General features: G+C 36.6%; 1 protein-coding gene across 3 annotated transcripts in view; it reads right to left on the minus strand.

Annotated features, from left to right (window-relative positions):
- Nucleotides 1-756: 756 nt before the first annotated feature.
- GK5 (glycerol kinase 5) overlaps nucleotides 757-13,754 on the minus strand; it is a 38,984-nt gene continuing 25,986 nt past the window's right edge. For 2 of the 3 annotated variants that reach the window (XM_042458644.1, XM_042458647.1), the window contains 6 exons: nucleotides 12,454-12,558; nucleotides 11,114-11,208; nucleotides 10,696-10,799; nucleotides 8,790-8,849; nucleotides 5,856-5,989; nucleotides 757-5,082 (listed from right to left, as the gene is read on the minus strand). In XM_042458644.1, the coding sequence (XP_042314578.1) occupies nucleotides 4,907-5,082; nucleotides 5,856-5,989; nucleotides 8,790-8,849; nucleotides 10,696-10,799; nucleotides 11,114-11,208; nucleotides 12,454-12,558 (674 nt within the window). In that variant the 3' untranslated portion in view covers nucleotides 757-4,906. The remainder of the gene's footprint in view (nucleotides 5,083-5,855; nucleotides 5,990-8,789; nucleotides 8,850-10,695; nucleotides 10,800-11,113; nucleotides 11,209-12,453; nucleotides 12,559-13,754) is intronic. The other variant, XM_042458645.1, reaches the window with a different exon arrangement.

Below are 13,754 nucleotides of genomic sequence, written 5' to 3' on the forward strand. Positions count from 1 at the left end.
CTTCAAAGGAGTATTGGGCAATTAATGAAGGACAGGGCTATCAGTGGTTATTAGTCATATAGATATATACTCTAACCAGTATCTTAAGTATATTAGTTGCTGGGGAGCATGAGCAGGGTATTATTGCATTAATATCCTGTTTATGTGCTTCCCATAAGCAACCGATGGCCACTATGTGAAGGAAATGCTGAAATAGATAGGCTTTTGCTATCATCTAGCATGGTTCTCCTTATCTTTTTTTAAAGTGCAACTTTACAATACAAATACTGTAACAGATTGTTAACCGCCCGGATTGGTTTGCCAGAGGGGCGGTATACAAATTATTATTATTATTATTATTATTATTACATGAAAAACAAGTTCCTAGTTGTGACTGGAGTAACATCAATATCTATTGCTTTCAAATAGCAAGTGAGTCAGCACAGATGCATTCCCTTTTATTCTTCGCAAATAATGGCTCTCTGACATGTTCAGCATGAAATCAAACCAAATGAAAGGAAAATCTCATGCATTTAAGCAAAGTGCATAACAGACATATTTGAAGGAAAAATAGTTGTTGGACTAGAGAATCACCCCTAAGCTCAAACGGGTGTCTTAAAAAGGAAATTAAGTGCTTAATCTTACTGTATTAAGCAGCACGTTCCCCCCATGTCAGATGTAACAAAATCCCATATGTGATTGCCTTCTTCATGATATAGGAACACTTCCCCTAACAGATCATTTTCCAGTATTAAGTGTCAATACATAAAAATAATAAAGCCTGAATGCAATAATTTATTACACAAAAAGGTGACACATTATATAGTTTGAAATAATTTCAAGCTCAGTATTAATGCTTCCGACTGAATATCAATATATACACATAACAAAAGAGATTACAATCTAAATAAAAATTTTCCATTTAGCAATCTTAACATCTCTTTTTATTTTATAAAAATATGCCTCCAAAATTTAGTGTCTGATACAGTTCTTAGCTAATTGATAACATCCAAGATATTAAATAACATTGTAACTCTTACATCATGGTTATCACTATCTCCATTCATTCAGAATAGTGCAATAAGATTTTAATACAGAATCACAAATCTGTTTGGCTGTAGCTTACAGGAGTATTTGTCAGCTAAGTAACATTTACAAGACACATTCTGTCATAGGCTGACCACATGAAAAAATATGTTACTCAGACATTCACAGTTCTGTTTTGCGCAAATTCTATGCTCTTGTCTTTCTCAAATATATATATCAATCAATATTGAATCAACAATACTCCATATAATGAGGAACATGTAAACATTGTTAAGACACCAATATAGGAATAAAAGCTATTATGAAGATAAAACACAGTTAACTAGATGCCTCAATTATGTCCAGGATCTAGTTACAAATGCAGTAATACAGTACAGATTGTCAATTTGAACTTCTTATCTAGGCACTTGAGGATCATTGCTATGGTGATACATGGCAGCATATATCAGAAATATGCATTTAAAATTTGACTAGAATCCATCTTTTCAGTACTAGAGCAGCATAGTTCATTTACTATTCATGCTTAATTATGACTGTGGACCAGAAATTTATAAACATGTACTGGAGGTTTACTGAGGTCTTAGCTTCATGATGATGCAAAATACATCCTAGCCACATTTTCTCATTGATCCTAACCTTCTAGAATCCTCATCCCTAAATATCTCTGTAGCAGTATAGTATCCCTAGTCCTACGGACTGAATTATAGATTAAAAGGAAGTGACCTGTTGCCAAGGCTATGCCACTCTATAACTTATTTCCCTTGCCTAAGGGGATTTTTTGTCAAAAATATTCCTCCCTGGAAAAGCCTATTTTTATTCCTTCTCTTTCCTTTACCAACATAAAGAAAAATCAAATAAAAATCCTCCACAACTCCAGGCAATGCTGGAGTGTCTTTGGAGTTTCTTGTCTGAAATTCCTAAGCCACTGCCAATCAATTCAGTAAATATTGAAATTGATTGATTGATTCAGTATAAGGCAGTTTTCTGTGTTTCACGAACAAGGGTGGGCAACTATGGCTTCCAGTATGTTTTATGCATCTCATCTCCCATAATTTCTCATCACTGGCTAAAATGGCTAGGACTAATAGGAGTTGTAAACCAAAAAGCATCTGGAGGGCCATAGCCATTCCCCACAGTTGTACAGAATGTATAACTTGGCACAAGTGGCCAAGTATCTCATATTTCACAGCTACTTAGCACAGAGGAAAAAATACACTTTCCAATGACAAAATTCTGACGTTCTAATTTAATTACTATCCCAAGAAGTCTCTGGTTGACACAACTATATAATTATTTCACTCACAGTCATCCCTTCCATTAGGCAGAGTGAAGTGATTGCCTCAACAGGCAAATCTTGGAGGGCATCCTCCTTCTCCACCAGCACTTCCCTCCTCAGCCTGGGGTCATTTCACACGACACAATTACAGCACTGATTCCATTTAAATGGAATGGTTCCAACCTGCTGGAACCTGAGATTTACAGTTTAGGGAGATCTATTTATAATTCGCAGACAGAGAACTCTACTGCTTTGCCATACTACAAATCCCAAAATTCCCTAGGAAGTAGCTATGGCAGTTAAAGTGAAAGCATTGTGCTATAATTCCGCAGTATGAAAGGGTTCTTGGAGGATAAATCTATTATGACACATGTTTAGATTTGCCATCCTAAACTAGACTTCATCAATTATGGTGGAGAGGCCATATGAGTGCTGAAATAACATCAACCACCACTCTAACTGGCTTGTGTACATAGAATGGATAGTAATGCCATCTTGACCTTTGCCTCATGCAGAACAGTCTCGTCAGCTAGCCTGATGGCACTAGTAACTTTTGTGGAAATTAACCGAGTTTTCTCTTTGATTGGCTCCTTATACTGTTTCAAAACTCCCTTAAAGAGATGTTTGGTTTTTTTTTTTATTTTCAAGAAAGGGTTTTTGCTGTAGACTTGCTAATGATAATATTGGGCACAAATGCTATTTGCTATACTCTTGTTAATCTTGCTTAATTTGTATAAAGATTGGATTTGGAAGATGATGATTGTGGCAAGATCTGAAACACTTGAAATAACAGTTGAAATTCACATGGTTCATCCTTGAAGGACTTAGGTCATGCTGACTTTCTGATATGCAGAAAACAATCCTGACATGCTCCTGAATCTGGAAACACTAACATTAACAACTTGAAAGTAAAAGGTAAAAAAAATCTGTTCACACCTCACACTCCCATTTTTTTAAGCTTCAAAAAGGGCCCCAGGATTCTGCATTAATGGTAATATTCCATAAGGTTTGCCTGTACAGTATATTATCCTACCTCCCAAAATATGGCTGGAGAACCTGTCGCCCTGCAAATGTTGTCTGACTTCTGTTCCTATCATGCCTGGCCGCTGGGAAGCATGTCTTGGATACAATGAGTACAACCACATTTTGGGGGTCATAAGTTCTGCATCCTGCCCAGGAGAATAGGAACGGGGTACCCCCACCCATAATTTAAGACTCTCTTTCATATTTAACCAGAATTCAAATTTTTCCAGCCATCACAGTAAAAAAAAAAAATGAAGTTAATTACTGCAAAGGGAGGTTTGCAATTGGTCTCAGTGTTTCTTTCCTTGAAGAAACACTCAGTGGGCAAGTGGCCATATTTACTAAGTTATGTTTTTGCTTATGTCAAGTTAGAAATCATTATATATTAAATGAAATGCTAAGACTGACAAAAAGCTAAATGTTTTTTGCTGTGTTCCATTCTAATCAAAGTTTCTTGACTTAGGCCCAAAGTTAAGACTTTGAAAGAAGTACTGTAATTAATTAATTATAAATTAATTAGTTATCACTTGTTACATTTTTTCTGACAACTATTTTAACATTTGTTATTTTAATGGTTAAACATCCACAATGTTGACTTTTTAAAAATCTTAAGTAACACTTCACATTACAGCAGGGTCCTAGTATCCACTGGGGTTTGGTTCCAGGCTCCCCCCATGGATATCAAAATCCATGGATGCTTAAGTCCCATTAAATATGAAATGGCAAAAACAAAGTTAGCTTTTGGAATTTATATTGATATTTTCAAGCAGTGGATAATTGAAACTATGGATTAAAAAATCTGTGGATACAGAGGACCGACTGTGAGATGGATTGATATATTTAGCCAGTTTTAATCATTTTATTTTTTAGGTTTAAATTAATATTTATATTTTGTCAACAGCAATTAAAATAAATTTTATAATTTATGATAAATCATTTCTCATCCACAATTGACTCTTCTTTAATGGTTTAAAGTTTTAATGCTCTCACCAAATATATGTAAAAGCACCTCTGTCTCTAGGTTTTCCACCAAGATGCCAACACAGATTTTTTCATACAGAAGCAGACACAGATTCTTACCCTTTTCTGAGGATGATATCTGAATGCATGGGGGTTTATGTGCTTTTTTAAAAAAAGGTCAAGCTGAATTCTTACGTCTCTGTCATCACTTCTAGTCTGATCATTACAATAAACCATCCCTTTGGCATGTATGAAACACTGGCATTTAATTTCTTGACCACTGTATGGTGGTCAGTGCTGTTCCAGTTGGTGCATTTTAAATAAGCTTACCAAACATCAAACAGTAAACAGTCAATTCAAAATCAGGATTGGAGTTGTAGGTTGCTCTACAAACCAACCTTTCATATACAGTGAGCCTCAGTCATACGCGGGTGCCTCTTATGCGGCTTTTAGCTTATGCTGAAAGCCGTGTGACAGAACTAACAATGGCTTGCACACACGCACTATGCCACATACGAGCCCCATCATTTTCAATGGGGCTTGAGCATACGTGCTATTTGCCTTACGCAGGGGGATACGGAATGGATCCCTGCATAAGGCAAGGGCGCACTGTATATTCATCTACAGTTTTGCAGTGATCTCATCATGCGATGTCTGGCTATACCAAGAGAGAGAACGATGAACAGCTTTTATCCAGTTACTCATGGCAGGTTCATATTCCTTTGGCTCCTTTTGTGGTTTGAAAACCATCTCAGTTCGTCTTAGTTTCTTCAGCTGTTCTTTGTCATTCCAGAATCCTATAAACAACACAAAACATTCTCTTTTGTGTCCAACAGTGTTATCAGAAGAGTATGTAAATCTAGTTTAAAAACTAGTAGAGCCAAGAAAGGAATTAGTCCAGACACTAATTAACAAAACCATTTTTAAATATTCTAGAACTACAAAACAAATATGATCTAGAAGAATTAGCATAACCAGCAATGACATATATAATTAACTGACAGGCATCAACTGAACTTTTCTTGTGAAAGCTATTAACAGGACAGACTGACATCACAATAGATTTGAACTTCCCTTTGAAGCTAGTACCAGTTCTCTTCATTTTCACTATATGAAACCAAACTTTTCTATGTCACCTAAGAAATTTTTAATTTTCAAAAGGTGTGTGTGTGTGTGTGTATACATACACACACATACACACACAGAGGGGGGGAGGGAGTTCAATCTATCTTAAGTTGTACTGAATTAAAAAAGAACTCTGTGAGAATAACTTTTGATGAATCAGAGCAACTATCATTTGGTAGGTTGCTTCAGACGTATCTCACAATTACAGGGATCATATTCCAGGACACACTTTTGCCAGTTTTACAATGCTGTTTATTTTCTGAAAAAGTAATTGAAATGGAACTGTTAGGAACTAGCTGGTACTCTTTTAGCTATGACTTATGTTACTTTAAGCTCACCTCTCATCTTTACACCATCATACTCTGTAAATACCTATGGAGGCAGAGCTTTCACATTTCTTCTTCCTCTTAAAACAGGCCACCCCTAATTTTTGAATGATACGTACCTACAGCAAGTCCTGCTAGAAAAGCTGCTCCAAGACAAGACATGTCTGTACTTACAGGCCTGTTTATCTTTTTATTAATTAAATCAGAAGTCATCTGCATCACAAAATTATTTTTACTGACACCACCATCAGCTCTGTGGGGAAGGGGAGGGAATAAAGCCATTTTAGTGATTAAATTTTATGTGAGGAACCTTTTAGGCAAGCTGCAGAATTAGACTCAGAAAATCTCTTGGCTAGAGAGCAAGGTTTTTACCATAGCAGATCTACAGTTGACCACCAAAACAACTAGTGAAAAAATACACCCTTCCCACCACACAACTCTCTTTATACCACCTACATACATTTTCATTGTATATTTTAGCCTCTTTGATATAAATTGACAACCGTACGTTGTTAAGAAGAATCCAAAGGCTGTACAGTAATTCCAGCATACATATTAGAATTATGCTGAGGGCTGCCTCTTGGAAGCTATTCATGTTAACAAGGTAGTACATTGGTGGTTCTTGGTACTAACTTACACAATCAATTTGCGTCTTAATGATACAATTTCTTGTCTATCAGATGCGGACTTCACTGTCTGAGATACAAGATCATTATCACCTTATTTCACCCTTCCATTCTTCTTTTGTATACATTAGGGATGGACAACTGTCTAGGATTGGGAGGCCACATTTTGTCCCCTCTCCCTGAGGACCATGAAGCACCAAACCCCTGACACACACATACACAATTCTGAAAAAAGATGCCGCAAATGCCTCTGAAAACCATGGTGATGATTTCACCACCTTTTGGGATCAGAAGTGACCCAGAAGCCATTCTAGACCAGAATTATGAACTATTAAAATTTGTTGGGCCATTGCTGAATTGGGCTTCTCAGCATGCTAAATGATCATAACTGGCTATTAAGATGTTCATTTGGAAGTCACAAGTTGCTTAGGTTTTGTCAACTTCAAGCCTACTGTCTGTTACTCTAAAAATTGTACAAACTTTTTGTTGTTTTTCCTGGATAATTACTCCCACATTTGGTGTTTATTTACCCATATGGCCTCAAGAGGTTTTTAATTAAATGAAAATTAAAGTCTCTGTAGTTGATGAAGATTTTAGAACACTGTATGGATAATGTAATACAAGAACATTATTATTTCACAAAGAAGGAGACATTACTCGTTTTCTTTTAGAATTATCATTATATTCAAACCTAGTAAATTGTTCTTAGTCCTCTTATTGTAGCTGTAGGAAATATAGGAAATAACATTCTTCCACACACATTTTTTTTATTGTCAGGAACAGATTACTATATAACATACTGGGCTGTTAAATATGTTAAAGTGATTTTAAAGAGAAGAAAGGGTAATGGTAATTAAAGAGCTCTAGGAACCTAAGCTATTTAACTAAGCAATTTTTGAAGCATTTTAGTATAATCAATTTCTTTTTCAATTACTGAGGGCCCTTTCACACCACACAATTAGAGTGCTATGATTCCACTTTAACTGTCATAGTTTCATCCTATGGAATCCTGGGACTTGAAATTTAGGAATGGGCATTTGGAATTTTCAGTCAGGGATCTCCTCTGGTGAGTAAACTACGAACCCCAAAATTCCATAGGATGCAGCCATGGCAGTTGAAGTGAAATCACAGTGGTATAATTGTGTAATATAAAGATTCCTGAGATTCCACACCAAGGATGTATAGTGTAAATCTCTACAATCAGTCCTGAAATACAGTATCAGACTTTCAGATGAGGATGCTGAGATACCAATCTTTATTAGCAGAGGCCTAAGAAGTGGAAACACCACCTTCTCCTAGGTAAGGCTAAACTGCCAGCTGCAACCAATCCTGGATATAAAAGCCCTACTTATAGTGATGTATGTTCTTATTATGTCCAGTACTAAATAAACTGCATACAAGGATGCCTTTCAACACCGTCTGGAAACTTCAGTTAGATAAAGAATGTGGCTACTTACTTAACTATCATTTGTGTTTTAATACAGAGAACAGCATCATGTTTTGCATCAATTTAAGCTTAACATTATGTTCAGGACTTTCATTCTAGGTAGAAGCATGTAGTTCCCCATGTGGTGCAGTGGGTGCCAATCTACTGGGTGACCTTAAATAAGTTACACATTCAGAAAACCGTATGATAGGTTTCCCTTAAGGGTCACCATAAGTTGAAAATGACTTGAAGGCACAGAAGAAACAGCAGCATTTGACTGCAGAAATTATATCCAGTCAGGGGTGGGCATGTAACCCCCAAAACTGCTTTTGTGCCCTGATCCTAATTCCCCAGATCTGCCCTTTCTTTGCAAAAGAAAATGTGTTTGGTCTCTCCTGCAGTTTTCCAGGAATGTTGCTATGTCTTTTAAATAGGTTCTGTACCTGCATGTGTGAGCATACTCTCTCTCTCTCTCTCTCTCACACACACACACACACTTAACGTAAAAGCACTCATTGTTCAAAAACAGAATGGACTTTTAGCCATCACAGGTCTTTCCCTATTTGGAGGTGCATATTTAGCAGTCGGTGAAGGCCCCAGAAAATCCAAAGAGTAGAAAATGTGCATTAGGATCTGCCAAAGTTGCTCACCTTTGCATTAAGAGGCTATTTAAAGGCTATTACATAATTTGTCTTCACAAAAGGACTGCCAAGCTAAAAGTGTTCTTGACTTCGAAAAGGCTAGAAATGAGTGATTTGCCAAAGTGCTACAGAAATCACTAAGTTGTTGTTAATAGCTTTGAAGGTAATAACACAGAGACAAATAGGAAGCTTTACGATCTATTCTGAAGCTTGAATCAATAGGTTTGCACCAAATAAAGAAGAGCTTCCCGTGAATGGCTTTTAAACCAAACTCTTAGAAATTAGACTCATATTTATTAAAAAAAATCACTTAAGATATACAGTACAAATATTGACATTTTGGATACAGCATGAACATACCGAATGGATGTAGGTAGTATGCTCACATCTCTTGTGATGGTGTCATAGAGCTGTTTGTTCCTTTAAAAAAAAGCAGAAATGTAAACATGTACACAAAAGTTACCGTAACTTTTGAAGTGCAGTATGCTGTGAGTGAAAAACTATTCAATGAAGACAAGGTAGATAATTAAGGGTAAAAATAAGATAATAAAAATAAAAATAAAAATAAGGTAAAGTGACATACATAAGACATTCAAGTAAAACTAGCAAAAGTAAAGCATGGTTAAAACATACAAAAATTAGTATAATCCAAAACCTTTTGAAATAGGAAAGTTTTGTATCATCGTAAAAAATTACACAGCAATGAGGAGCTCCCAGGATCAATATGCAAAACCCAAACACTGTACCAGTGGCAGCCCTGTTCTGTCCAACATGATTTTAATCCGATAAGCTGGGGGGGTATACTGCAGTTGTTTGGTTTCCAAATTATTATTAGTGCATAGATTGTCTTATAAGGCAAAAGACAGAGGTCATAATCAAGATTAGTATACTACCTCCTAAGTTAAAAAAAGTAGGAATGTCAGTAAGTGTAAGGAAGCCCACATTCAACCCTTCAAATAATAACGCACTGAACTATTTCAAGGAGCCCTGGTGCAGCAGTAGTTAAATGCTGGTACTGCAGCCACAATATTGAAAGTTTGATCCTAGAGGAGGGCTCCAAGGTCCATCTAGCCTTCCATCCTTTTGCAGGTCGGTAAAATGAGTAATCAGCTTGTTGTGGGGAACTGGATTACACATTGTAAACTGCTTAGGGAGTGCCAGTTCACTGATAAGCAGTATAGAAATGTACTTGCTATTGCGATATTTGCCACAATGTTATAAATGTTTAGAAACAATAATTTCCCTGTCCATGGATATAAATGTCCATAGTTAAACTACTCTAGAATGGAAATTCTAGCTGTTCAACTGGAATTTAGAAATTAAACAGTAAATGCTATAGCACCTATTTTCGGAGAAATTTTATGAGCTATTTTGAAGGAAGAAGAATGCTCAAGAAAGAAATAAGTTAGAAACAGAAGATAAATTGAGAATTTACAATGGATCCTAGACAAGAATGGAAGAAGTTAGGCTAGTGCCATAACTGTCCTTCTAGTAAAAGAACAGCTGTTTCCATTTTGAGAGACTGAAGTCCAACATGAACATGGTTTGAGGAGCAACCACTCCTCCAAAGAATTTCAAAATATATATGAAGCTAGGAGAAGAAGGAATTTGTAAAAATCACTTTTCCTTGCTCTCCTCCAACTAGAATATCTTAGGAACACAGTTCTACTTACAGACACTCTAGATCCAATCTGCTGTCTCCGCTTGTAAGTTTCTAAATGCAAGTAGCATCTCAAAAGAGAAGTGCAATTTCTAAAAGGTTTACATTAAAATATTCATTTACGGAGAGGAGGCAACAGGGATTGTAGTGGATGACTACAGACAGAACAAAGCACAGTGAAGAAATGGTGACAAGCAAACAGGAAGTAAGATTATGTGATTTCTAGAATATTTTCCATTGTGAATAATGTTTTAATCTGATGCTATATATGTGGCTGTCCATACTATCTGGATTTGAAGGTTTTTTTCTTTGTTTTCCAGTGCAATTCAAACATTTAGCAGAAACTAGTATAGGGCACATTGAGCCTGGTCTAATTTTTTTAGCATGTTTGTAAACTCTGAACAATATAGTAACATATGCCTATATGTCAAAATTTGAAAAGTGAATCAGTATGCATGCAGGCTGCTTGCATGGACTGGAAGTACAAGTGTGTGTGTTGGGGGTGCTGTGGTGAAAATTAACTCTACTAAGGTTAACAGCATCTGCAAAAGCCTGACCTAACTGGAAGCAATTTTACATTTTAGCTGAACATGCCAGACTTAGTACCTGAAAGCTATAGATTCCAGCATAGCTCGAACAAGATGTTTTCTGGTGGTGGAAGCTGTGATCCCCATAAAAGAAGTACATGCATAAGGGTCATTCACTGGAATCTAAAACAAAAAATAATGAAATAAGATGCAAGAATATGTTCTGCTGGCAGATGTTTAAGAATGGACTGAAATTTTAAGGAAAAAATAACTTACAGATGATAATAACAGGCAGCATAGTAAGAAGAAGAAAATTAAGACAGCAATAAGCATCATATAGACATTGTCTTAAATATCATTATTCAGCATATAAACCATTTTAACTCTACTGATGGGAAAGATATTGAATGACATATGTGTTTTATGTTACATGATCATATTTAGGGGCAAAAAGACAGCTGCCATCTCAGTAAATATAGATAGTACAGTACTTTTACCTGCAACCCACTAAAAGAGGGGACAAAACAAACTCCTCCTGAATTTACAAGGCTGTGGGCCATTTTTGATGTCTCGTCAGCACTGGCAAAAAGATCTGTGAAAGAACAAGATATAGTTTAACCTACCACCGTTTTCCAAACATTTTCAGGTTTTCCCTACAGTAAAATCAAAAGCTTACTGAAAGAATAAACAAATAGTCCTTATGAACTCCTGGACTAACAAGAGTCCTTCTCGCAACTCTCAGTTCAGCTATTAGTGTCCGAGCATCCTGACAGTTCTAGTTCCAGGTTGGGGCGGGGGGGGGGAGCATGGTCAGATAGGACTGGGTTTGCAGGGGGCTCTTCTTTTCACCATCACTATTTACTTGTTTTCTTCTTCTGGGCAAAATGTATAGAACTATCCAGAAGAAACATGCAAGGTAAACAGAAGATGCTCTTACCCCTACTTGAATACTCTGAGAGGACAAGGGGACAGCCAGCAACAGTCAAGAGGCAGAACAGTAGGGACAATGAATTCCTCCTTGTGGACACTTTGGAGAACTAGGAAGGAAGAGTGTGTGAGCTCCCGACTAGGGACATTCACATCACTGTAAACTATTATTTAAATCAACCTTACCAACCTGTTGCCCTCCATATGTTTGGAATAGTTATTGAGTACCTTCAAGTCGTTTCTGACTTATGCAGACCCAAAGGGAAATTATCATCAGGTTTTCTTGGCAAGATTTGTTCAGAAGGAATTTGCCTTTCCCCTTCTCTGAGACTGAGAGAGTTTGCCCACGGCCACCCCAGTGGGTTTCTATGGTCAAGTGGGGATTTGAAACCTGTTCTTCAGATTCACAGTCCAGTGCTCAAACTACTACACCATGCTAACTCTGACAGGGAGAAAAAGTGTTTGGATTATAGCTCCCATAATCCTTAATAATCCAATGCTCACACTGGTTGGCAATACTGGGGTCTGAATTCAAAATACATGGAAGGAAAAGAAAAAAAACTCTAGGTTGGATCCAATCATAATCCTACTTGGAGAACACAGACTAAAATAAATTGATTCCAGTTTGTTTCTTCTCAGTGTGACTAGATCAGGATTCAACCACATGTATGGAACACATTGTCAATCTTTACTATACAATACCTTTCTCAACCTGGTCCCATCCAAATGTTTTGGGGTTATACTTTTGTGAGTGAAACAGGCACATACAGAGATTACTTTCCCAATGAGTAGGTAAAGGCCTCCAAATGATTTTCCATGTGCCAGACAGTCCATGGATTGGGTTAAGTCTGCAGCCCAAAGATTCTTTCTCTTAATTTAAAGACTTAACTATTTAATTCAGGCTACTCACCTAAACTCTGAGCCCATTTTATAGCATTCCCAGTATCAGAAGCATTGCCTTCAGCTAAGTAGGTCACCTCTTTCCCAATCTTCCAACCAACCAATGGATACAAGCCTTAAAGTAATAAGATATGTTTGTTTATTTATTAGGAAATGTTATTACTCCTGGAAGGGCTTTTGATTCAGCAAAGGCCTCTAGGAATGAGAAGGAAGGCAATTTTCATCAGTTTTCCTTTGTTCCTGCAGCCTCTGAAATCAGCCCCAAATGGCTAGGTAAATGTCCAGAAAACTATGTGTTGTTGTGGGCTGGAGAGAAAAGGGAATTACCAAAAGTTTCCCTCTGTCTCTTCCATCATAAACAAAAGCTCCTGCTAGTTCAAAGACCCTTGACAAATAGAAAGATTACCTTCTGAACTGTTGGAAAAAGCCCAATATTTTTATTCCAGGACTCCACCAAAGAATTCAGTGTTGTTTACATAGTCCTCCCTCATTACACCACCACCCACATTCCTTGATGACATTTATAAGCTTTCTAAATTTTTAAATAAAATGCTTTGTGAGAATAAATACCAAAACTATCTTATTCATTTATTCAATGTATACCTTGTTTTTCTCCCACCAAGGGACCCAAGGTGACTTACACAATTAAAAAATAGGTTGAGTAAAATGGACATCATTAATGTTTTTTAAAAATTAAACAACAATACTATTGAAAATAGATGTTTAAAAACAGTTTAAAATACATTTAAAACACAATAAAAAATGAACAGGATAAAAACACATCACACCACTCTGAGCTCTATTCCGTATGAGTTACACACAGACAGAGTTGAGCATTCAAGGGGTTACATCCAAGCATGACACACACACACCCCACACACCTGGCACAGATACGGTAACCTTTCCAGTGGAGCAAACTGTTAGTTTCTGTAATGAAATAATCTGTCTAGTTCTCTTTAAGAGATGAATGTTAAAAACTGCTACCACTACAGTACCAAATGCCAATATCTAACATTGCATTCCTGCACATACATACTAATAAGTAAATTATTTTAATTCAACAGGCTTCAAAAGTTTTGGCTATGAATGAGATTGTTCATAAGTCTATAAACTATCTATTTTAATACTGTAATAATTTAATTCCATTTTAAGGCACCACTTTTCTATGTTCTTAGTTGTACTGTTCTTTTAATATTGTGAGCTGCTCTGGGTCCCAGTGTTAGGAAAAGAGTGGGGTACAAATATCATCATCATCATCATCATCATCATCATCATCATCATCATCATCATCATCATCATCATCTCCAAAAT

The sequence above is a fragment of the Sceloporus undulatus genome, chromosome 3 (genome assembly GCF_019175285.1).
Source record: "Sceloporus undulatus isolate JIND9_A2432 ecotype Alabama chromosome 3, SceUnd_v1.1, whole genome shotgun sequence".
Lineage (NCBI taxonomy): Eukaryota > Metazoa > Chordata > Lepidosauria > Squamata > Phrynosomatidae > Sceloporus > Sceloporus undulatus.